The sequence below is a fragment of the Bufo bufo genome, chromosome 3 (assembly GCF_905171765.1).
Source record: "Bufo bufo chromosome 3, aBufBuf1.1, whole genome shotgun sequence".
Lineage (NCBI taxonomy): Eukaryota > Metazoa > Chordata > Amphibia > Anura > Bufonidae > Bufo > Bufo bufo.
Window position 1 is genome coordinate 184984411 of NC_053391.1, and position 26506 is coordinate 185010916.

Genomic DNA, 26506 nt, shown 5'->3' on the forward strand with positions numbered 1-26506 from the left:
GGCAACATGGCCCTACGTCAACATATGCAGCGTCACCATAAAGTGGCCTGGGAGAACCGTGGCTCCGATGTGGTGGGCCAGCCTGCCGCAGCTACCGCTGCATCACCCAGTGGCACGCACCCGGTTTCAGCAAGTTAAGGCTCCACCACCTCAACCGACGGGAGCTGTCTGTCATTCCCATCTTCTGCTGGTCCAGATGCTCCTGCTCCTACTCCTCGTCAGTCACTCCGTCAGCAATCGATCACCGAAGCGATTGCCAAGAGACAAGAGTATGCGTGCACGTATCCAACGGCGCAAAAGCTGAATGTGCTCCTGTCTAAGTTGCTGGTGCTTCAGTCCCTTCATTTCCAAGTGGTGGAGTCTGCACCTTTCAGGGAACTGATGGCTTGTGCCGAGCCGAGGTGGAGAGTTCCAAGCCGTCATTTCTTTGCCAAAAAGGCAGTACCAGCCCTGCACAAACATATAGAACAGAAGGTGGACCAGACCTTGACCCTGTTGGTGTCTGCCAAAGTGCAGCGCCGACGTGTGGAGCTGTAACTATGGTCAGGGACACTACATGTCCTTTTTGGCCCACTGGGTGAATGTGGTTCCTGCACAGCCACACTAGTAACTTGGCCAGGTCACACCGTTTCCGCCTCCATGTTGTCACCCCGTTGGTCCTGCGACAATGTCCGCCTCTGCCACTTCATCCTCCACTTAAAGCCTCCACTGCAGAGACAAGTCACAGTGCTCCTCTAGCATACCACATGTGCAGGGCACGGCGGTGTCACGCTGTTCTGCACCTCGTTTCCCTGGGCGAATGGAGTCACACGGGGAGGAACTGCTCCGTGTGATTCATCAAGAAATCGAATCCTGGCTTTCTCCGCGGCAAATGAAAATCGGAACCATGGTGACCGACATCGGGAAGAACATAGTGTCGGCGCTGGGTCAAGGAAGGCTGAGCTAAAACGCCCTGCATGGCACACGTGTTCAATCTGGTTGTCAAGCGGTTCATGAAGTCTTCCACTCATCTGCAAGACATCCTAAAAATGGCCAGGAAACTTTGCATGCACTTCAGCCACTCATACACCGCAAAGCACACCCTCCTTGAGCTGCAGCGGTAGAACGGCATCCCCCAACATAGGCTGATATGCGACGTTTCCACCCGTTGGAATTCCACCCTCCATTTGTTGGACCAACTATACGAACAGAGAAAGGCCATCAATGATTTCTTGATGATGCAAGCGGATAAGAGTACTCCCCTGTGTAACTTCGATGTCAGCCAGTGGCAGCTCATGCAGGACACCTGTCGTTTTCTCAGGCCCTTTGAGGACGCCACGTTATTTGTCAGTCGCCAGGACTATGGGCTGAACGACATCATTCCACTGCTTCATGTCCTGGAACAGATGCTGGTAACAATGGCTGATCAGGGGACTGGAGATGTGGCGCCTAGATCTCACGACCACATGAGCCCTGTGGGGGCTGAATTGAAAGAGGAGGAGGACATTGGAGCACAGGCAATGTGTAGAGAAATGGGTGGTTTTTCTACTCAGCTGACAGGTCAGGAGGAGCAGGAGCAGCCAGAGGAGCTACAGGGCGATGAGGAAGACGAGATAGAGGACCCGGACACACCGTGGCAGTATGCAGTGGAAATGGAGGCAGGGAGTCCCTCCGAGTCACTTGAAAAAATGGCCTTATGCATGCTCACTTGCTTGCGTAGTGACAGCCGAATTGTCACCATTCGGCAGAGGGATGTCTTCTGGCTCTCCACCTTGTTGGACCCTCGCTACCGATCCAGAATGGGGGCCTTTTTTACACCCACCGAGAGGGAGGAGAAACTGAACTACTAAAGAGAAATCCTATGTAGTCAGTTGGCCACTGCCTATCTGCGCCATAATCCATCCTCTCGCAGGTCTGACCGGGGGGGGGGGGCCCTCTGCTCTCACGTTCCACTGTCATGGCTGTTGGGGAGGGGTGGGGTGGCAGAAGCAGTACCAGCTCCATCAGCAGCAGCAAGGGTCTACAGTCGCTGATCAGTAGCTTTCTTCACCCGCATAGTGAAGAAACTACTCACCAGCAGCAGCAGCAGCAGGTAGACCTGAAGCAGGACCTGAACCAGCAGGTGGTGGCATACTTGGACAGCACCCTACCACCCCACATTAAAGATCCGCTGGACTACTGGAGAGCCAAACTGGATTTGTGGCCACAACTAGCAGAGTTTGCCCTGGAAAAGCTGTCCTGCCCGGCCAATAGTGTGGCATCTGAGTGGGTGTTTAGTGCGGCAGGGGCCATAGCTACCCCAAGGAGGACTCGCCTGTCCACCTAAAATGTGGATAGACTGACCTTTGTCAAGATGAATCAGGCGTGGATCAGCCAGGATTTCCAACCACCAATTCCTGAAGCATCAGACTAGAGCAGCCATGGTGCCACACCAACACTTTGATAAAAGAGACCGGTTTCATCTGACTACCTGCCTCAGCTACTACTCTGATGCTGCAACCCGCCTTATGCCACACATCTGACACCAAGTGCTCCTTATTTCACCCACCTTCGTCAGCGGGTACTGGTATTGCCACCCACAGCCACACTCTGTTACCGGGTCACTTTGTGGTCTCCTGATGCAGCTGCTGCTGCCTTCTCCACACTATGTCACCTTGCCACTCTGTGGTCTCCTGATGCTGATGCCATATCCACACTATGTCACCTTGCCACTCTGTGGTATCCCCTTGCTGCTGCTGCCATCTCCAAACTATGTCACCTTGCCACTCTGTGGTCTCCTGATGCTGCTGCTGCTGCTACTGCCATCTCCACACTATGTCACATTGCCACTGGGTGGTATGCTCCTGCTGCTGCTGCTGCAATCTCCACACTATGTCACCTTGCCACTCCATGGTATCCTCCTGCTGCTGATGCTATCTCCACATTATGTCACCTTGCCACTCTGTGGTCTCTTGATGCTGCTGCTGCTGCTACTGTCATCTCTACACTATGTCACCTTGCCACTTGGTGGTATCCTCCTGCTGCTGCTGCAATCTCCACACTGTTACCTTGCCACTCTGTGGTATCCTCCTGCTGCTGCTGCCATCTCCACATTATGTCACCTTGCCACTCTGTGGTCTCCTGATGCTGCTGCTACTGCCATCTCCACACTATGTCACTTTGTCACTCTATGGTATCCTCCTGCTCCTGCTGCTTCCATATCCACATTATGTCACCTTGCCATTCTGTGGTATCCTCCTGCTGCTACTGCTGCTGCCATCTCCATATTATGTCACCTTGCCAGTCTGTGGCCTCCTGATGCTGCTGCTACCATCTCCACACTATGTCACCTTACCACTCTGTGGTATCCTCCTGCTGCTGCCATATCCACATTATGTCACCTTGCCACTCTTTAGTCTGATGATGATGCTGCTGCTACTGCCATCTCTACACTATGTAACCTTGTCACTGAGTGGTATCCTCCTGCTGCTGCAATCTCCACACTATGTCACCTTGCCACTCTGGGGTATCCTCCTGCTGCTACTGCTGCCATCTCCACATTATGTCACCTTGCCACTCTGTGGTCTCCTCCTGCTGCTGATGCCATCTCCACATTATGTCACCTTGCCACTCTGTGGTCTCCCGATGCTGCTGCTGCTGCTACTGCGATCTCTACACTATGTCACCTTGCCACTGGGTGGTATCCTCCTGCTGCCATCTCCACACTATGTCACCTTGCCACTATGTGATCCTCCTGCTGCTACTGCTGCTGCCATATCCACACTATGTCACCTTGCCACTCTGTGGTATCCTCCTGCTGCTACTACCATCTCCACACTATGTCACCTTGCCACTCTGTGGTATCCTCCTGCTGCTGCTGCCATCTCCACATTATATCACCATGCCACTCTGTGGTCTCCTGATGCTGCTGCTACTGCCATCTCCCCACTATGTCACTTTGTCAATCTGTGGTATCCTCCTGCTGCTGCTGCCTCCATATCCACATTATGTCACCCTACCATTCTGTGGAATTCTCCTGCTGCTACTGCTGCTTCCATCTCCACATTATCTCACCTTGCTAGTCTGTGGCCTCCTGATGCTGCCATCTCCACACTATGTCACCTTGCCACTCTGTGGTATCCTCCTGCTGCAGCTGCTGCTATATCCACATTATGTCACCTTGCCACTCTGTGGTCTGATGATGATGCTGCTGCTGCCATCTCCAAACTATGTCACCTTGCCACTCTGTGGTCTCCTGATGCTGCTGCTGCTACCGCCATCTCTACACTATGTAACCTTGTCACTGGGTGGTAACCTCCTGCTGCTGCTGCAATCTCCACACTATGTCACCTTGCCACTCTGTGGTATCCTCCTGCTGCTACTGCCATCTCCACATTATGTCACCTTGCCACTCTGTGGTCTGATGATGATGCTGCTGCTGCCATCTCCAAACTATGTCACCTTGCTACTTTGTGGTCTCCTGATGATGCTGCTGCTACTGCCATCTCTACACTATGTAACCTTGTCACTGGGTGGTAACCTCCTGCTGCTGCTGCAATCTCCACACTATGTCACCTTGCCACTCTGTGGTATCCTCCTGCTGCTACTGCCATCTCCACATTATGTCACCTTGCCACTCTGTGGTCTCCTGATGCTGCTGCTGCCATATCCACACTATGTCATCTTGCCACTCTGTGGTATCCTCCTGCTGCTGCTGCCATCTCCACATTATGTCACCTTGCCACTCTGTGGTCTCCTGATGCTGCTGCTGCTGCCATATCCACACTATGTCACCTTGCCACTCTGTAGTATTCTTCTGATGCTACTGCTGCTGCCATATCCACATTATGTCACCTTGCCACTCTGTGGTCTAATGATGCTGCTGCTGCCATCTCCAAACTATGTCACCTTGCCACACTGTGGTATCCTCCTGCTGCTGCTGCTGCTGTCATCTCCACATTATGTCACCTTACGACTCTGTGGTCTTCTGATGCTGCTGCTGTTGCCATCTCCACACTATGTCACCTTGCCAATCTGTGGTATCCTCCTGCTGCTGCCATATCCACATTATGTCACCTTGCCACTCTGTTGTATCCTCCTGCTGCTACTGCTACTGCCATCTCCACATTATGTCACCTTGCCACTCTGTGGTCTCCTGATGCTGCTGCTGCCATCTAAACAATATGTCACTTTGTCACTGTGTGGTATCCTCCTGCTGCTGTCATCTCCACATGATGTCACCTTGCCACTCTGTGGTCTCCTGATGCTGCTGCTGTTGCCATCCCCACACTATGTCACATTGCCACTCTGTGGTATCCTCCTTCTTCTGCTGCTGCCATATCCACATTATGTCACCTTGCTACTCTGTTGTATCCTCCTGCTGCTACTGCTGCCATATCCACATTATGTCACCTTGCCACTCTGTGGTCTGATGATGATGATGCTGCCGTCATCTCCAAACTATGTCAACTTGACACTCTGTGGTCTCCTGATGCTGCTGCTGCCATATCCATATTAAGTCACCTTGCCATTCTGTGATATCCTCCTGCTGGTACTGCTGCTGCCATCTCCACATTATGGCACCTTGCCCCTTTGTGGTCTCCTGATGCTGCTGCTGCCATCTCCACACTATGTCACCTTGCCACTCTGTGGTATCCTCCTGCTGCTACTGTCATCTCCACACTATGCCACCTTGCCACTCTGTGGTATTCTCCTGCTGCTGCTGCTGCCATCTCCACATTATGTCACCTTGCCACTCTGTGGTCCCCTGAAGCTGCTGCTGCCATCTCCAAACTATGTCACATTGCCACTCTGTGGTCTCCTGATGCTGCTGCTTCTACTGCCATCTCCACACTATGTCACCTTGCCACTCTGTGGTATCCTCCTGCTGCTGCTGCCATCTCCACATTATGTCACCTTGCCACTCTGTGGTCTCCTGATGCTGCTGCTGCCATCTCCACACTATGTTACCTTGCCACTCTGTGGTATCCTCCTGCTGCTGCTGCTGCTGCCATCTCCACATTATGTCACCTTGCCACTCTGTGGTCTCCTGATGCTGCCATTTCAACGCTATGTCACCTTGCCACTCTGTGGTATCCTTCTGCTGCTACTTCTGCTGCCATATCCACACTATGTCACCTTGCCACTCTGTGGTCTGATGATGCTGCTGCTGCTATATCCACACTATGTCGCCTGCCCACTATGTGGTCTCCTGATGGTACTGCTGCCATCTCCACACTATGTCACCTTGCCACTCTGTGATCCGCCTGCTGCTACTGCTGCTGCCATATCCACACTATGTCACCTTGCCACTCTGTGGTATCCTCCTGCTTCTACTGCCATCTCCACACTATGTCACCTTGCCACTGTGTGGTATCCTCCTGCTGCTGCTGCCATCTCCACATTATGTCACCTTGCCACTCTGTGGTCTCCTGATGCTGCTGCTGCCATCTCCACACTATGTCACCTTGCCACTCTGTGGTCTGATGATGCTGCTGCTGCTATATCCACACTATGTCGCCTGCCCACTCTGTGGTCTCGTGATGCTGCTGCTGCCATCTCCACACTATGTCACCTTGCCACTATGTGATCCTCCTGCTGCTACTGCTGCTGCCATATCCACACTATGTCACCTTGCCACTCTGTGGTATCCTCCTGCTTCTACTGCCATCTCCACACTATGTCACCTTGCCACTGTGTGGTAACCTCCTGCTGCTGCTGCCATCTCCACACTATGTCACCTTGCCACTCTGTGGTATCCTCCTGCTGCTGCCATCTCCACATTATGTCACCTTGCCACTCTGTGGTCTCCTGATGCTGCTGCTGCCAATTTAACACTATGTCTCCTTGCCACTCTGTGGTATCCTTCTGCTGCTACTTCTGCTGCCATATCCACACTATGTCACCTTGCCACTCTGTGGTCTGATGATGCTGCTGCTGCTATATTCACACTATGTCGCCTGCCCACTCTGTGGTCTCCTGATGCTGCTGCTGCCATCTCCACACTATGTCACCTTGCCACTCTGTGATCCTCCTGCTGCTACTGCTGCTCCCATATCTACACTATGTCACCTTGCTACTCTGTGATCCTCCTGCTCCTACCGCTGCTGCCATATCCACATTATGTCACCTTGCCACTCTGTGGTCTGATGATGCTGCTGCTGCTGCCATCTCCACACTATGTCACCTTGCCACTGTGTGGTCTCCTAATGCTGATGCTGCTGCTGCTGCCATCTCCACACTATGTCACCTTGCCACTCTGTAGTCTCCTGATGCTGCTACTGCCATCTCCACACTGTCACCTTGCCACTCTGTGGTATCCTCCTGATGCTGCTGCTGTTGCCGCCACCTCCACACTCTGTCATTGGTCCACTCTGTGGTCTCCTCATGCTGCTTTCACCTCACCACTATGTCATAGGTCCACTCTGTGGACTTCTCATGCTGTTCCCACCCTCCCCACTTCATGACTGGTCCACTATTTTGGCTTTCGGCCTGGCTGACATCATCATTTATTTGGAGGTTAGATGGGGTGTCTCACGTCTGGTTGGTAATGGTGAGGTGCTACTAACTTGGATTGAGGACACCCTGCCTCAATCAACAAAGTAGATAAATAGTAAATGGAGTAAGTGAGCACTCACACTATGGCATCAATTATATATGTTTATTATTATAGGTATAAAATATAAGATATAAAAAAGTAAGATATAGGATAAAATAGGAACTGCAATTGGTCGACCAATCCTAGAATAGTAGCAGCATGTATACAGGAAACCGCAGTGTAAATGAATAGCAACAATATAATAATTTGATATTACAATAGCAGCATACGGATATAATCAAGATAGAGTCAATAGTGATCAATAGGATGGTAAAAATATAAAAATAAGTGATATAAAAATAATGTATAGAAAAACAATGAATTTAAAAAAAATATTTTTTGTGAGAAGTGTCCAACAAAAATGTGTAAAGTGTATGACTCTCTTGGTCATTAATATCCAGGATCTTCTAATAGCGTGCAATAGGTGAGACGCTCCAAAAATAGTCGAAAAAAATGGTGTATCAAACTTAGGACTCTTAATAATTAGCTATGCGCCAATAGATGCTGGGGTTTTGCTTCCTTTCGTATCTATTAGATACAACCGCTTATAACAGATCGTCCCAATGAGTGTTGGATATATGAAACCTGTAACTCCTTGTTTCACAATATAAGTTCATACAAAATAATCAATGTCACAATTCATCCAGTATATTCCAAATGTAGCTAGTGGTTGAGTATCGCAGTGATAATGGATACAAAAGATCTGTGCCGTCTCACTTGATAGTGCGCTTGTGTGAGAAATATATCATAGACACAGCACCTTCATCTAAATGTTCCAATTGTCTCAGATATTGAGGAAAATCACTCTTACCTCTTGGATTTTAATCCAGTTACCACAGTTTATGGAGGACCCTAAAGGATTTAAAAAGAAGGAGGTTTGAAGTGCCAGGTATGACCACTGAGGAAGGGATGTGGAATCATCTCGAAACGCGTCTGGTATATTGGACACTTCGATAAATACCTCCGTTATAAAGAACTCTATACGCATGGCCATGCAATTTTAAAGTTCATATCATCCGAATATTGAACACATCCGAATATTGAACTCACTCACTACTAAGGCGATTGTGCTTACCAAGCGAAAGTTCCACCTGCAGTATCGCGATACTTGGTGTGGTCGACGGAGGACACGAGGAGTGAGGCGTTGTGGCGTCTTCAGCTCACCTCCCGGGATATCCCACCAACAGTCCCTTCTGATATGACTAACAGGAGGTAAGAGTGATTTTCCTCAATATCTGAGACAATTGGAACATTTAGATGAAGGTGCTGTGTCTATGATATATTTCTCACACAAGCTCACTATCAAGTGAGACGGCACAGATCTCTTGTATCCATTATCACTGCGATACTCCACCACTAGCTACATTTTTTTATATACTGGATGAATTGCGACATTGATTATTTATATGAACTTATATTGTGAAACAAGGAGTTACAGGTTTCATATATCCAACACTCATTGGGACGATCTGTTATAAGCGGTTGTATCTAATAGATACGGAAGGAAGCAAAACCCCAGCATCTATTGGCGCATAGCTAATTATTAAGAGTCCTAAGTTTGATACACTATTTTTTTTCTACTATTTTTGGAGCGTCTCACCTATTGCACGCTATTAGAAGATCCTGGATATTAATGACCAAGAGAGTCATACACTTTACGCATTTTTGTTGGACAGTCTTTGTTTTTCTACACATTATTTTTATATCTCTTATTTTTATATTTTTACCATCCTATTGATCACTATTGACTCTATCTTGATTATATCCGTATGCTGCTATTGTAATATCAAATTATTATATTGTTGCTATTAATTTACACTGCGGTTTCCTGTATACATGCTGCTACTATTCTAGGATTGGTCGACCAATTGCAGTTCCTTTTTTATCCTATATCTTACTTTTTTATATCTTATATTTTATACCTATAATATTAAACATATATAATTGATGCCATAGTGTGAGTGCTCGCTTACTCCATTTACTATTTATCATCATTTATTTGACCTTTCTTCTGATCTGTCAGAAGAAAGGAAAAATGAGACGCATAACGGATCCTGTCTGTGTAGCAGCTGTAAGGCCTATATGGTCCTATCAGAATTGGCTTATGATTTGGTAGCCAAAAGCAGGAGTGGGTACAAAACACAAGACATGCAAATATTCCATTCATGTGTCATCTGTTTTAGATCCACTCCTGTTTTTTTGGGGATTAGCAATACCGATGGATTATTGAGCAAATGCTGACTGAGTGAAGGCGGATGCTCCACAGACAGGATCCGTTTTTTGTGGGTTATTGTTCTGACAGATCAGAGGAAAGGCAAATTATTCAGTGACGTCAACACAAACTTCGGGGGGCTCTACTTGTATAAGGGGTTAATAGAACAGGTTCTGTAGACATCTATGTGGAATCAGCTGACGAGGGTGTAAAAGGAGTGCGCTTATTCTTGATGCTAACATCGACCTGTAAGGCTGAGTTGATACTTCACTTATTTAGGCAGTCACTGGGCCAAAACTGAACAAATAACTGAAGTGTGCAGTGATTATAAGAGCGACGCCTGTCATCTGAATGTCATATGGACTCACAGTATTATTTTACTACCAAAGCAGACTCCCTATGCGTGTTACTGCAAGGTACAGTATTCTACACCACTATAAAGGCTCTCTGCAGGAGAATTTATTCGGATCGAAGCAAATTTTTCCAAAATAATTCAGCGAACCGGCGAATCGAATTTTTGAAAAATTCGCTCATCTCTAGATATAACATAAGGATCAGATTTCCAAGGTACTATGATTTTTGTTAACCCATATAGGGTGAAGTATGTCAAAAAGTACAAAGCCAATATACAGTAAAACATTATAACAAAAAGGTATTAGGGGTTAATCTTTGGCATTTGGTTGAGCTTTTTCAGAGAACTGTAAGAGAGAAGAGCTGCAGGGTATAAGAAGTATAATTGGTGTTTAGGAGCCCAGTTATGTCAGTCAGACATTACCATAATACAGAACACCACAACGTGGATAAGTTCAGTATGTGAAAAGGAATAAATGGTGATATTATGCCCCCTAGTGGAGTGTTATCTTTCTTAACCTACACCTCAGTCCTCTGCTGAAATCTATATCTAAGCAATCCAAAAATGATGACAAATAATAGGGCACCAATTACAGCTATCATACATTGCCACCTGACTTTCCTGGAGAGATTTCAAGGGGAAATATTCATAACCCATCAATTTGGAAAGGACGTGTGTTAGTATATAGTGAGGCAGATTCACTGTTGATAGTATGGGGAAGCTGTAATAGAGGCCATATTGGTTCTCCACCAGCTTTCCCAAAAACAATGAGGCTCTGTTCACATCACATTTGAATCACCGCTGCAGCCAGAGATTGGCTGAGTGGGCAGTCCAAGCCATTTCCTATGTGCCAAGTCCTGAACCAGAGAGTGGAGAGAAGTGGGCACCAAAGCAACATTAGAACAGCAGAGGTGAGGTGAGTAATACCGTATTGTATTTTTTCACTTTATAAGACGCACTATAAGAAGCACTATGGAAGTGCTCATTAGTATGCAGGAGGGGTAGGGAGCCTTGGCTATATTCACTGCCCCCTGGTCTTCTTCCAGGCCCTGATCTGCACTGCTTTATGACAGTGTATAGTATCAGGATATAGTGCACATCAGGTCACAGTGCAGCAGGGGGCCCGGAAAAAGGCCAGGGAGCGGTGAGTGCAGGAATAGCGTGTCATCCAGAGCAGGATAGTTTAGTTTATTTATTTTATGTCTAATCTCAAGTCTGATGAATTGGGGGTCTTATTCTGAGGTCTGATCTGAGGTCTGATAAAGTTGAGGGTCTGACTAGGGGGTCTGATGTGATGTCTGATAAAGGTTTGGGGGTCTGATTAGGGGGTCTGATCTGAGGTCTGATAACGATTGGGGGTCTGATCTCAGGTCTCATGAAAAATATTTATTGCTTGATTTTCCTCCTCTAAAACCTAGGTGCATCTTAAAAGGCGAAAATATGGGAATTATTTGTAATTTGAGCCCATTCTGCATTTTTTTAAAAAGGTATCCCCTAGATCCCCCTTTAAGAAATTTAAAACAGAATTTATCCAATTTATTGTACATGTGTATATTTAACATTTTATACCCATCCTTTCTTTTAAACAATTACAAATAACTACTTGAATTAAAATAATTTTCTACACACAGCCAAAGGGTTTTACAAGGACAGGCATAATGTGATCATCGAATTGACCCAAGCAGAGTGGTAATTTGGTTGTACCAAATTAAAGATACCTAATTTGCTTTACACTGGACAAATATATTTGATTGAAGTTCCACTGATGTGTATGTAATCAATATTAATGCAATAAAACTTCACCCTCTCTTACATAAAGCATTGGAGGAATATGAGGTCAGCTTACTGAAGTTACCAGTACGTAACTAAATCATAAAATGCTTGTTCTGAAGCATAGTCAAATTCTGTTCTCGACAATACAAAGGTCAATATCTCTCCACCCAACAATGCACAGCATAGTAACACTTTCAATGTGGAGTCCGAACACAACAGATCTAATTTCTTTAAAGATGAATAAAACATAATGCTCTATATAATTAAATGACAAACAGTAAAACTGTATTAATAGGTGTACTAAGATGGTTGATATGGGGACCATTGTTACCACATTGGTACCCCACGATTACGTTGGGGGATGAATAGTGGCAATGAGGACCAGAGGGTGCTCCACTCCATCTGTAAACCCATACACCTTCAATAGATATCAGCCAAACCCCCCATACACGTGCACACTTAGTTTGGCTAAGCCCTTATGTGTTGATAATGGGGAGAGGTGAGAAAGCAGCTCCCAGAAACCTGTGGCAAAACTTTGAAAGTCCACATTTTATTGCAGTTTAGTGCTGATTATAAAACTTTTAGGAATGTCAGACTCTGGATTACAGGAAATTATAGTTTCAAGTAAGTGTAAAATAACATTATAGATCATGTACATAACGCCCAATTAGTTAGGTCTGTAATGGCTAAACTCCGGCACTCCAGCTGTGGTAAAACTACGACTCCCAAGATGTACACTTGCTTGGCTCTTCTCAGAACTCCATAGATACGAATGGAGCATGCTGGGAGTCGTAGTTTCACCACAGCTGGAGTGCCAGAGGTTAGCCATCACTGAATTAGAGAGTTAATCTGTACACCTGACTTTTTATCTGCAGGATTTCTGAAGAATGATGCAGACAATAAAATACCCCTTACATTACTTATATAATTTTCTTACCAATTCCATATTTCGTTCTGTAATAATTCTTGGCAAATTCATCACAGTCACACAAGATTAGCTTTCTCCCCCATGCATTGATTGCTGCACCAATTGTCAGATCACTGTCTTTGTAAAATTCCTGATGTACAGATCCTGTCTGTTAAAGGATAGGTGGCAAAAAATGAGAATATTAGTTATAATATTTAACCCTTTTTAGTAAAAATAAAAATAAATAAAAACGGTCTCCATAACAGCATATACAGTAACTATACTATTTGTTGTCTCCTACTTAATGAGCGTGGCTTATCAATAAAGAGTGTGGTTTAGTGGGTAAGGGGTGTGGCTTAATATGTAACATTCTGCGACACAATAATGCTGAAAGAATGTCAACCAACAAGTGGTATAAAGTTAGACAAATGTATCTAGCCATGCACCATGTCTAGTCTAAGTTTACACTGTCTACATTTTAGACAGGATTCGAAAATGTGCCCACTGTCTTGTGAATTGCTGAGTATTTTCATCCTCTGAAATAAAATGGGTGAAACCCATGAAGAATCTGCAGCAAAAACAGCATGTAATACATGTATTTCATAGCAAAATCTGTGGCAAACCTCAGTCCAAAGGTCTACCATATTTATTGATTTGTCCCCATTTTAAAGAAACTGCTCCCTTTTTTCTGGGGCCAGGGGTGGACTTGCCATAGACCCTTCAGGGAAACTTCTCGGTGGGCCAATGCCAAGAGGGAGACCTGGGCCCCATCCATAGCCACAAACAAGGTAGGAAATTATCTGATGCTCGCTGACTTAATTAATATTGGGGGTGTCAAGAACCTGTGTACCTGGCCAGCGAGGCCTGAATTCAACTGTATTGCCATCCTGACACAACAGGAGTAGAAGGATGGAACGTAGGAGCTGGCACTGGCCACCTCAGAGGGGCACCTTCTGGAGAGGTATTTTGTGCTGCTGGAAAATTATTTTTTGTTGCACTGTGGTATCTGGTTCTGCTGGGGCAGTATTTTGTGCCACTACATGGTACTGCTGGCCCAGTCTAATTGCATTGCCCCACCTTGTGTCCTTCTGTCGATTTAGTCCAGCCTACAACATGGGGCCACTTTTATTTTTTTCCAGGGTCACTTCAAGTTTCCAGACAGCCCCTGCCTAGGGCCCATTCAACTCTGCATTCTCCAGACTGTGTTACCTATAACAGTTGTTATCCTTATTGGAAGCTAAAGCATGACTATTTATCCTATAAAAGTACCAAAAGCAACTGTGATATCATTGTTATGTACATCGTCACTGGCATTTTTTGGCCCTCAAAAATTCCAAAGTCTGAAGCTGTCCTATTGCAATTCTCCATATTTTCTCTTTATTGTATGGATTCAAATCACCACCAACATCAATTTCCACACACAAACACCATCTCACCATAAAAGAAAGTTAAAAATGTTTTTGTCATTATTAATCAATTTCAGTTAATAGACAAATGGACAAAGTGCGTATGTTTTGAATGGGGATAGGGGTATAAGTCGCTGGTAGACACCTATGGTGGAGGTTTATCCTCCTTGAGAATAGATTGGACTGCCAGATCAGACTGTGCCAGATCTGAACAAACGTATTTCTCAAATTAATATTTAGCTCTTTTGATAGAACCAAGAAATCATAATATTCTATTAGAAATACGTCAAAACCTTACTTTAAGATTATCCAGAATATAACGACCTCCATGTCCCATTGGGCCAAAAACATTGAGGACGGTGCGAGAAGTGACCTCTCCAGGGTTGTACATTCTTGTTGGGACTTGCTGTAAAGGGTACACAGATAGATTATTATGGATTACTTGACTGTATAGATTTGTCATTGTCATGTTCATTTTGTAAAGACTCTTTGAACTGGCAAAAAACTTTTATTGCAGGTTGGACCATGTAGGGTGCTGGGACCAGAGCTCAAGTGGTATAATTCTATCCGATGTGACACCTAAAAGCATAAGGGTCAGATAGACATCTGTTTATCCAAACTGAACATCCCCACCCCTTATAGTGGGGGAAATACATGGAAATTAGAATTTGGTATTCATTATTATTCCCCCTCTTATTACCTACAGTCCAATAATAACTCACTCATTTTACCTAATAAGATAACGGAAAGTTCGAAAACCTGAGCCAAGTAATGAAACTATAATACATGTTCTGAACAATAAAGCTGGGTTCACATTCATAGAGGACAGCCAATTCTGAAGGTATTCCCTTGTTCCTCCTGCCTTTGTCTCTCTTGTCACTTCCCCTTTACCATTAAATCTTAAGATGTTAACAAGTTTAGTCCTTGTATGTGCTCAAAGAATCCATAGCCTTTCATAGAGTATTTAACGCTTTGATTGCTGGAGAGTAGAGTATGTGGTCAGTTACTTATCAGACCTTAAAGAATTGGATAGCTGATGGCTGCATATAGTTGGAGTGTCTGTACTGTTTTGTGGTGTGATTTATGCTGGATTTGCAGCGTTCGTGGAAGGTGACTGCAAGATTGAATCTAGATACACTCCTGATCAAAAGTTTAAGACCACTTGAAAAATGGCAAAAAAATCATATTTTACATTGTTGGATCTTAACAAGGTTCCAAGTAGAGCTTAAACATGCGACAAGAAGAAATGAGAGTGAGACAAAACATTTTTTGAGCATTCAATTAATTGAAAATAACGATTAAACTGAAACAGGCTGTTTTTCAGCTGATCCAAATTTTAGGACCACATGCCTTTAAAAGGCCAAATCTGTGCAAAGATGTGGATTCATTGTCATTTTTATGTCAGGTAGTCACACGTTGTGATGGCAAAGGCAAAAAAACTCTCCATTTTTGAACGTCGTCGGGTTGTTTAACTGCATAAGCAGGGTCTCTCACAGCGCGCCATCGCTGCTGAGGTGGGACGCAGTAAGACAGTCATTTGGAATTTCTTAAATGATCCTGAGGGCTATGGAACAAAAAAGTCAAAAAAATTTCACCAGCACTGAGCCGGAGGATCCAATTGGCTGCCTGTCAAGACACTGGACGATCCTCGACCCAAATTAAGGCCCTTACTGGTGCTGACTGCAGCCCCATAACCATCAGACGGTATCTGAGACTGAAGGGCTTCAAAAACAAAAAACGTTTTCAAAGACCTCGGTCTGGGGTGCTTTTTCCTTCAGTGGAACAATGGAGCTTCAGGAAGTGCAGGGGCGTCAAACGGCCGCTGGCTATGTCCAGATGTTGCAGAGAGCATTCCTCATGACTGAGGGCCCTCGTCTGTGTAGTAACTACTGGGTTTTTCAACAGGACAATGTTACAGTACACAATGCCCGCAGGACAAGGGACTTCTTCCAGGAGAATAAACATCACTCTTTTGGCCCATCCTGCGTGTTCCCCTGATCTAAATCCAATTGAGAACCTTTGAGGATGGATGGCAAGGGAAGTTTGCAAAAATGGACAACAGTTCCAGACAGTAGATGGCCTTCGTGCGGCCGTCTTCACCACTTGGAGAAAGGTTCCCACTCACCTCATGGAAACGCTTGCATCAAGCATGCCGAAACAAATTTTTGAAGTGATCAACAATAACGGCGGAGCTACTCATTACTGAGTTCATGTTTGGAAGTTGGATTTCTGTTTTGGGGGGGTTTCGTTTTTTTTTAGAGGTGTGGTCCTAAACTTTTGATCAGCTGAAAAACAGCCTGTTTCAGTTTATTAGTCGTTTTCATTAAATTGAATGCTCAAAAAAAAAAATTTCTCACTCCCATTTCTTATTATTAAATGTTGAAGCTCTACTTGGAACCTTGTTAAGATCCAGCCATGCTAAATATGATTTTTGCCATTTTTCAAGTGGTCTTAAACTTTTGATCAGGACTGTATTTTACCCTACCTGGAGTAGTCCCATGTCATGTGTTGGGACAGTGCATAAGTGACAATAACATACAGTATGGTTTATAAACATGTTATACTCTTCAAGTGTGTATTGTAGAAGCAGCAAAGGGCATTCCAGCCAGCAAAACATTAGGGCTATGTAATGACCGGCGTCACGCAAAGGGAGGGAAATGGGAAGGCCCTGTCCAAGGGAGAGGGAAAGATGGTGACCCCTGACTCACCTTGCAGCTGGCACCTGACTGCCCTGACGTCCCTAGACGGGTTCCTCACCCGTACGCCGATCACGTGCCTAAACCCTGGCTTTCCCTATGATGAGCCCTATGTAGTGAATGGGGCGGTGGGATCACTAGTCCGCACCACTGACACTAAGAGGAAAACACCAAGGAGAGGACAGACAATACAGACAAACATATAATCCCAGGTGGGCGACAACAGCAGACCACCAAGGCCCAACAGGGATCCGGAGGGTAACTTTCTGGAACAACAACCAGGGAACACAGCTACACAGCTCCAGTGGGTCAGTATAGAAGTCCAGGCAGGAAGCTCTATATCTGGCAACCAGAGAAGTGAGAGATGGGAATATAAGGAGGTTGGGATTGCTGGACAAGAAACAGCTGAGGAGGAGAAGCTACGGATCCCTGAGTGAGCCAAAAAGGATTGCAAGGCAAACCCAGAAAGCTACCATTAATAAACAGTACTGTCTTTAGACATAGAGCGCGCAGCCACCCGCTGCGACTTCCTGACCCCGGGTATAACGGAGTCAGGCGTGGCTCTTGGCACCCTCGTGACAGGCTATGTTTCTATGACACTTTCTACCACTGATTTTACTTAAGGAACAAGATCATAATTTCCTGTAATATGATGCTAATAAACTAAACATGTCCATGTGTTTCTCTGTTTTATATGACTATGGCCCCATTTAAAAGTTAGTTATGGGACCTCAGAGTTACGCGTACTTGTTATACCCCTGTTTAAGTCTATGTGTTTTTCAATGCACAATTATAGTTTTATGATATTTTTGTTCTGTTGTTTACCTTGTAACATAAAAAGTTTGTCATGCCAACATTATTTTAATTAAACTAATAATAATGTTATTAACAGAAGAATATTTATTTTTGGGTGATATGAATGATAATGTACAAAAAGCTCCACTGTCCAGGAGATGACTAGAGGTTCTACCACCAGGTTTTAATAAAGTAACAAGCCACAATGAGGCCTGTGAGGCACAGCAAAAGACAAACATCTAAAGAACCAACCCTTTGTGACTGCTAAGAAATTCGTCACTTGCAGATGCTGCCATTTTTGTAGGTTCCAATACACCTAAGCTACTTTTCTGCTAGTAGTAATTACCTTTGGTAGTTTTCCTCGATGTAGAAAGACTGGAACAGAATCCCGCCCAGAATTTGGTGGTATGACCTCTATAATTTCAATCGTGTCATCAGCTAGGAAATAATGTAAGATGAGCTCTCTTGCATCTCCAAAAGGTGAAGTTGTATCATCCCAAAGACAGTAAAACCGCAACACATGTCTGTCATGATCTAGGAACTGTTTCAGCGTATCCATCCGTTCATATGGGCGTAGAGGCTTCATGTTATCTTCTACCTACAAAATGGAAACAGTCAAACTTTAGTCATCATGAAATCTCATCAGTTATCATTACTTATTTAGTGTAGGCTTCCCGATTTTCTTCTCTGTTAGTATCGCCCTCACCAACATTCTCTGCCTCCTTCCTTGTGTTTTTCTTTACTACCATCATTTAACTGCATATTAATACATATTTCTTCCATATTCATTCTTTTTTATGATTTTGCTACTCCATGTCTTCTAAAATTCAATGTATGGTTGTGCTCTTCAAGGATAGTAACACCATGCACGTACATTATGTTTTATCACTGTCATCTCTCAATGAAATGTGTGTCCAATGTGACGTAAGCAGACAAGAGTAAGGCTGGTTGTAAACATTAGACATTAGATGAATAAGATTCCAGCTATTGGCCCCCATTAAGATTCAGTTTGAGGCTGGGTGAACATTTGCTGTAGGAATTTATCTCAGTGTAAACAACAGAATTGTGAAAGGTAAAAATTCTACTTGCTGGACCCTTGTTGCCTCCTGCTGTCTGTATGTCTGCCCATACAGACTTTAGCTTGTTGGTAGGGCTTACTAAAATCAGCTTACAGAAATCACTAGCTTGCCTAGTATGGCTATACCACAGACATCTAGAATGCAAACATTCAATGTATATATATTAAAGATTACATAAATCTAATTTATTTATGTATTTAATGCACGTATATAGTGCTGCTATATTCCACAGTGCTTTACAGACATTAGTAGTGTTGAGCAAGGCGAGCTTCGGATGCTACATCTAAAGTCGCTTCGTTCTAAACATTGAATTAATACTGTACGGAGATCCATCTCTGTACAGTATTAAAATGTATGGGCTCCGATGAGCCGGAATTACTTATTTGCAAAGTCGCGTGTGACTTCATTTAATAACTTCGGTAGTTGATTTTTAAAGTGGAAAACCACTTTAAAACTTGAAATCGAACTCTGCTTTGGTTCCTAAGCTCAACACTAGACATTAGCATCAAGCTGTCCCCAATGGAGCTCACAATTTAAGTTCCCTATCAGTATGTCTTTAGAGTATGGGAGGAAACCCACACAAACACAGGGAGAACATACAAACTCCGTGCTGATGTTGTCCTTGATTCGAACCTAGAACTCCAGCACTGCAAGGCACCAGTGCTAACCACTGAGCCACTGTGCTGCCCAATGAGCATGCATACACATTTTTCAGAACTTTATAATGCTCACTCATGCCTTTTTGCTGGAATGAGCAGCCCAATTAAAACATTGCCGATTAACCCCCCTATATGCCGCGGTCAGGGCCGGCGTCAGCACCCGGCATGCCCGGGCAAGTTCCGGGGCCCGCTGCTCCTGGGGGGCCCACTTCCATCAATGACACTGCTGTCATTTCACTTATGCAGTACCCCTCTGGTGGGCCCTCTGATAGTCACATGAGGTCGGCTGCTGCGGAGCATCAGACATGCCCCCTCTACACAAGACGTGCTGCCTGAGGCGAGAGACTGCAGGGCTGGAGCAGAAGTGTGAACACAGTCTGTGAGTCTGCACTGTGACTGTCTCTTCTCTGTGGGACAGGAGGGTGGGCAGGCTGAACTCTTTGATTTGCTGCTGGATGCTGTATACTAGCAGCTTCATGCTATTTGGTTGTCTTACTGCCTCATTAAGCAGTTTGCCTTCATGACACCTGCCCCCCCTTCATATCCTGTCCTATCTCATCCTCATGGAGCCCCTGCTGTCTCCTTTCCTCCCTCATGTATCCATAGCTCCTGTTCCATCCTCCTATCTCCTACTGCTGCCCTGCACAGACCTCCTGCCCCTATTTCTTGTATTAATCCCCCTCAGAGCCCCTTCCACCTACTTGCTGTGTCCACCCCTCCTGTCCATCCAGGGCCCCGGGCCCCTGTCTCACTCCTCTGCCTCTCATTACGGTGGCGTCTGAACCGCATTCACCATAAGGACCTTCTAACGTCACAGGGTCATGTAACTGTGCCCCCCACCACGTACTGTGCCCCCCACCCCGTACTGTGCCCCCTTATACCCTGCATTGTGCCCTCTTACCACACCCGCTACAGTGCCCCTAGTCATTTCCTGTACTGTACCCCCTTATACCCTTTTATGTGGTCACTGTATGGTGGTTTTATCCGGTCACTGTACAGAGGTGTTATCCGGTCACCGTACAGAGGTGTTATCCGGTCACTGTACGGCGGTGTTATCCGGTCACTGTACAGAGGTGTTATCCGGTCATTGTATGGTGGTGGTATTCAATAACTGTATGGCAATAACTGTATCCCCTTCCCTGCTCACGCCACCTTTTTTAGACCGGGCATGAGTGGGGAAAAGTTGCAGATTGCGGTGCTAAGGACCTTTGCGCCACAATATGTGTCAGAAATACGCCTAACATAGACGTATTTCTATATAATAAATGACCACCTAATTGTATTATTATTCAGGGATAGGGCTAATATCTTTATATTATATAGATTCTAGTGTATTATACTGTGCCCTGTATTTCCCAATAGATAAATGATCCTTGGGAGACACAATCCTCACCCCTGACCACCAGGACCAGGTAGCGCTCTGTCAGTACATGGCGGCCTCCCCTCTCCGCCCCGCTGCTCCGCTGTGTATTGGTACTTATTCTGACACTAAGGTTGGGTTCACATCACATTTTTGCCATCCGTTTAATGTATACCAAAAATGTATGCGTTAATAACAGATGCTATACTGTGGCATCCGTTCACCATAGAGTTCCATTGTAAAAAAACATATACGTTAACGTATGCATTTTTTACTAAACTCTTCAGGATACAAAAATGTGGTGTGCTGCACATTTGTATACATCAAACCGATAAGAAAAACGTGATGTGAACCTACTGGGGGGGGGGATGTACTAAAATTTGTTGTGGGGCCCAGTCAGTTGTAGCTACATCACTGCACAGCTCCTTCTCTCCTCCTCCTCCAGTGGTGACGTCATGACGTGTGTCTCACTGCTGCAGCGGGCCGGAGGAGAGAAGGATCGCAGGGAGCTGCGGTTAGTGAATGACAGGACCGCCGGCTCCCCTGCGCTCCAGCAATGATAGGTATGTGAGGGGGCCACTGGCGGGTCATTACACTGCGAGGGCCCCTTACACAGTATAATGACCCCCAGAGCCCCCATTTAATATAATGACCCCCAGTGACCACCATACAGTATAATAACCCCCAGTGCCCCCTCCATACAGTATAACCCCTAGTGTGGGGGCCGCTGGCGATCATTATTCTGAATGGGGGGCGACTGGGGGTCATTATTCTGAATAGAGGGCCACTTTGGGGTCATTATACTGTATGTGGGGCCACTGGGGGTCCTTATACTGTGTGGGGGGCATTGGGGGGGTCATTATACTGTGTGAAGGGCTACTAGTGGTCATTATACTGTATAGGGGCCAGCGGGGGTCATTATACCGTGTGGGAGCCACAGGGGGACGTATAAATGTAAAAAATGCCTCGCATACAGGGGGTTTGCGGCAGCTTGTACATCCCCATCAGGTCCCAGTGCTGCGGTGACGGGGACCAGATGGTTGCTATGGCAGCCCTTGAACAGGCAACTGTTAGCGTCTTACAGTGTAAGACACTGACAGTTCAATACAGCACAATACGAATATATTGTGCTGTATTGAAAAAGGGATCAGACCCTGAAATGTTGAAGTCCCATACTGGGACAAAAAATAAAGTGAAAAAAGAAGTTAAAAAAATAAAGTTTTCCCAAAATAAAGTAAAAAGAAAATTGTCAAAAATAGGGAAAAAAAGAAAAGTAGACATATTAGGTATCGACGCGTCCGTATCAACCGGCTATATAAAAATATTGTCCTGGTACTTAAGGATACATGTACGTCATGTACAGGTACGTCATGTACAGGTACGTCATGTGTATTTCCGATCACCGCCGCCTGGCGGCACCTTGGCTAAATGCGCAGGGGGGTCCCGTGGGTATTGGAGTATTGGAATGCACAGGGGGGTCCGGTGGGTATTGAAGTATTGGAATGCATTGTAAAGGGATTAGACCCCCAAAAGTTCAAGTCCCAAAGTGGGAAAAAAATAAAGTGAAAAAAAAAGTTGAAAAAATAAAGTTTTCCCCCCAAAAAATTTAACGTTTTAAGTAAAAATAAACAAAAACGTCATTTTCCCCAAATAAAGTTAAAAAAAATTGGTAAATAATAGGGAGAAAAAAAAAGTACACATATTAGGTATCGCCGCGTCCGTATCGACCGGCTCTATAAACATATCACATGACCTAGCCCCTCAGATGAACACCGTAAAAAAAAAAAAAAAACTGTGCTAAATAAACCATTTTTTTGTCACCTTACATCACAAAAAGGGAAACAGCAAGCGATCAAAAAGGCGTTTGCCCACCAAAATAGTACCGATCTAACCGTCCCCTCATCCCGCAAAACATGAGCCCCTACCTGAGACAATCGCCCAAAAAATAAAAAAAAACTATGGCTCAGAATATGGAGACACTAAAACATCATTTTTTTTGTTTTAAAAAAGCTGTTATTGTATAAAACTTATATAAATAAAAAAAAAGTATAAATATAAGGTATCGCCGCGTCCGTATCGACCGTCTCTATAAAAATATCACATAACCTAACCCCTCAGATGAACACCATAAAAAATAAAAACTGTGCTAAATAAACCATTTTTTGTCACCTTACACCACAAAAAGTGTAATAGCAAGCGATCAAAAAGTCACACGCACCCCAAAATAGTGCCAATAAAAGCGTCATCTCATTCCGCAAAAATCATACCCTACCTAAGGTAATCGCCCAAAAACTGAAAAAATTATGTCTCTCAGACTATGGAAACACAAAAACATGATTTTATTTGCTTCAAAAAAGAAATCATTGTGTAAAACTTACATAAATAAAAAAAAAGTATACATATTAGGTATCGCCGCATCCGTGACAACCTGGTCTATAAAAATATCACATGATCTAACCTGTTAGATGAATGTTGTAAATAACAAAATATAAACAGTACCAAAACCGCTATTTCCTGTTACCTTGCCTCACAAAAAGTGTAATATAGAGCAACAAAAAATCATATGTACCCTAAACTAGTACCAACAATACTGCCACCATATCCCGTAGTTTCTAAAATGGGGTCACTTTTTTGGAGTTTCTACTCTAGGGGTGCATCAGGGGGGCTTCAAATGGGACATGGTGTCAATAAAAACAGTCCAGCAAAATCTGCCTTCCAAAAACCGTATGGCATTCCTTTCCTTCTGCGCCCTGCCGTGTGCCCGTACAGCAGTTTACGACCAGTGGTGTATCTTGGTTTTGTGCTGCCCTAGGCGAGACTAAACTCGGGCACCCCCCTAATATAAATTTGACCCATCCCTTCCTGTCAAGGCCAAACCCCTTCCTCTCTAAACTTCACCCCTTCCTATGTGTCATCCACAGATCCCCCCTAAACAGTGCCATCCACAGATCCCCCTCCCCTAAACAGTGCCATCCACAGATCCCACTCCCCTAAACAGTGCCATCCACAGATCCCCCTCCCCTAAACAGTGCCATCCACAGATCCCACTCCCCTAAACAGTGCCATCCACAGATCCCCCCCCCTAAACAGTGCCATCCACAGATCCACCTCCCCTAAACAGTGCCATCCACAGATCCACCTCCCCTAAACAGTGCCATCCACAGATCCCCCTCCCTTAAACAGTGCCATCCACAGATCCCCCTCCCCTAAACAGTGCCATCCACAGATCCCATCTAAACAGTGCCATCCACAGATCCCCCCCCCCCCCTAAACAGTGCCATCCACAGATCCCCCTCCCCTAAACAGTGCCATCCACAGATTCCCCCCTAAACAGTGCCATCCACAGATCCCCCTAAACAGTGCCATCCACAGATCCCCCTCACCTAAACAGTGCCATCCACAGATCCCCCTCCCCTAAACAGTGCCATCCACAGATCCCCCTCCCCTAAACAGTTCCATCCACAGATCCCCCTCCCTTAAACAGTGCCATCCACAGATTCCCCTCCCCTAAACAGTGCCATCCACAGATCCCCCCTAAACAGTGCTATCCACAGATTCCCCTCCCCTAAACAGTGCCATCCATAGATCCCCCTCCCCTAAATAGTGCCATCCACAGATCCCCCTCCCCTTAACAGTGCCATCCACAGATCCCCCCCTAAACAGTGCCATGCACAGATCCCCTTCCCCTAAACAGTGCCATCCACAGATACCCCTCCCCTAAACAGTGCCATCCACAGATACCCCTCCCCTAAACAGTGCCATCCACAGATCCCCCTCCCCTAAACAGTGCCATCCACAGATCACCCTCCCCTAAACAGTGCCATCCACAGATCCCACTCCCCTAAACAGTGCCATCCACAGATCCCCCTAAACAGTGCCATCCACAGATCCACCTCCCCTAAACAGTGCCATCCACAGATCCCCATCCCTTAAACAGTGCCATCCACAGATCCCCCTCCCCTAAACAGTGCCATCCACAGATCCCCCCCCCTAAACAGTGCCATCCACAGATCCCGCTCCCCTAAACAGTGCCATCCACAGATTCCCCCCTAAACAGTGCCATCCACAGATCCCCCCTAAACAGTGCCATCCACAGATCCCCCTCACCTAAACAGTGCCATCCACAGATCCCCCTCCCCTAAACAGTGCCATCCACAGATCCCCCTCCCCTAAACAGTTCCATCCACAAAAACACAAAAACATGATTTTTTTTTGCTTCCAAAAAGAAATCATTGTGTAAAACTTACATAAATAAAAAAAAAAGTATACATATTAGGTATCGCCGCATCCGTGACAACCTGGTCTATAAAAATATCACATGATCTAACCTGTTAGATGAATGTTGTAAATAACAAAATATAAACAGTGCCAAAACCGCTATTTCCTGTTACCTTGCCTCACAAAAAGTGTAATATAGAGCAACAAAAAATCATATGTACCCTAAACTAGTACCAACAATACTGCCACCATATCCCGTAGTTTCTAAAATGGGGTCACTTTTTTGGAGTTTCTACTCTAGGGGTGCATCAGGGGGGCTTCAAATGGGACATGGTGTCAATAAAAACAGTCCAGCAAAATCTGCCTTCCAAAAACCGTATGGCATTCCTTTCCTTCTGCGCCCTGCCGCGTGCCCGTACAGCAGTTTACGACCAGTGGTGTATCTTGGTTTTGTGCTGCCCTAGGCGAGACAAAACTCGGGCACCCCCCTAATATAAATTTGACCCATCCCTTCCTGTCAAGGCCAAACCCCTTCCTCTCTAAACTTCACCCCTTCCTATGTGTCATCCACAGATCCCCCCTAAACAGTGCCATCCACAGATCCCCCTCCCCTAAACAGTGCCATCCACAGATCCCACTCCCCTAAACAGTGCCATCCACAGATCCCACTCCCCTAAACAGTGCCATCCACAGATCCCCCTCCCCTAAACAGTGCCATCCACAGATCCCACTCCCCTAAACAGTGCCATCCACAGATCCCCCCAAAACAGTGCCATCCACAGATCCACCTCCCCTAAACAGTGCCATCCACAGATCCCCCTCCCCTAAAAAGTTTCAGCCACAGATCCCCCTCCCTTAAACAGTGCCATCCACAGATCCCCCTCCCCTAAACAGTGCCATCCACAGATCCCCCTAAACAGTGCCATCAATAGATCCCCCTAAACAGTGCCATCAATAGATCCCCTTCCCCTAAACAGTGCCATCCACAGATCCCCCCCCTAAACAGTGCCATCCACAGATCCCCCCTAAACAGTGCCATCCACAGATCCCCCTAAACAGTGCCATCCACAGATCCCCCTCCCCTAAACAGTGCCATCCACAAATCCCCCTCCCCTAAACAGTGCCATCCACAGATCCCCCTCCCCTAAACAGTGCCATCCACAGATCCCACTCCCCTAAACAGTGCCATCCACAGATCCCCCTAAACAGTGCCATCCACAGATCCACCTCCCCTAAACAGTGCCATCCACAGATCCCCCTCCCTTAAACAGTGCCATCCACAGATCCCCCTCCCCTAAACAGTGCCATCCACAGATCCTATCTAAACAGTGCCATCCACAGATCCCCCCCCTAAACAGTGCCATCCACAGATCCCCCTCCCCTAAACAGTGCCATCCACAGATTCCCCCCTAAACAGTGCCATCCACAGATCCCCCCTAAACAGTGCCATCCACAGATCCCCCTCACCTAAACAGTGCCATCCACAAATCCCCC

At 45.6% G+C, this 26506-nt stretch overlaps 1 protein-coding gene across 2 annotated transcripts in view; it reads right to left on the reverse strand.

Annotated features, from left to right (window-relative positions):
- The window catches only part of EFHC2 (EF-hand domain containing 2), a 103362-nt gene that overhangs the window by 52745 nt on the left and 24111 nt on the right, over positions 1-26506 (reverse strand). For both annotated transcript variants that reach the window (XM_040421837.1, XM_040421836.1), the window contains exons 5-7: positions 18043-18294; positions 14504-14611; positions 12830-12968 (exon numbers count right to left, since the gene is read on the reverse strand). In XM_040421837.1, the coding sequence (XP_040277771.1) occupies positions 12830-12968; positions 14504-14611; positions 18043-18294 (499 nt within the window). The remainder of the gene's footprint in view (positions 1-12829; positions 12969-14503; positions 14612-18042; positions 18295-26506) is intronic.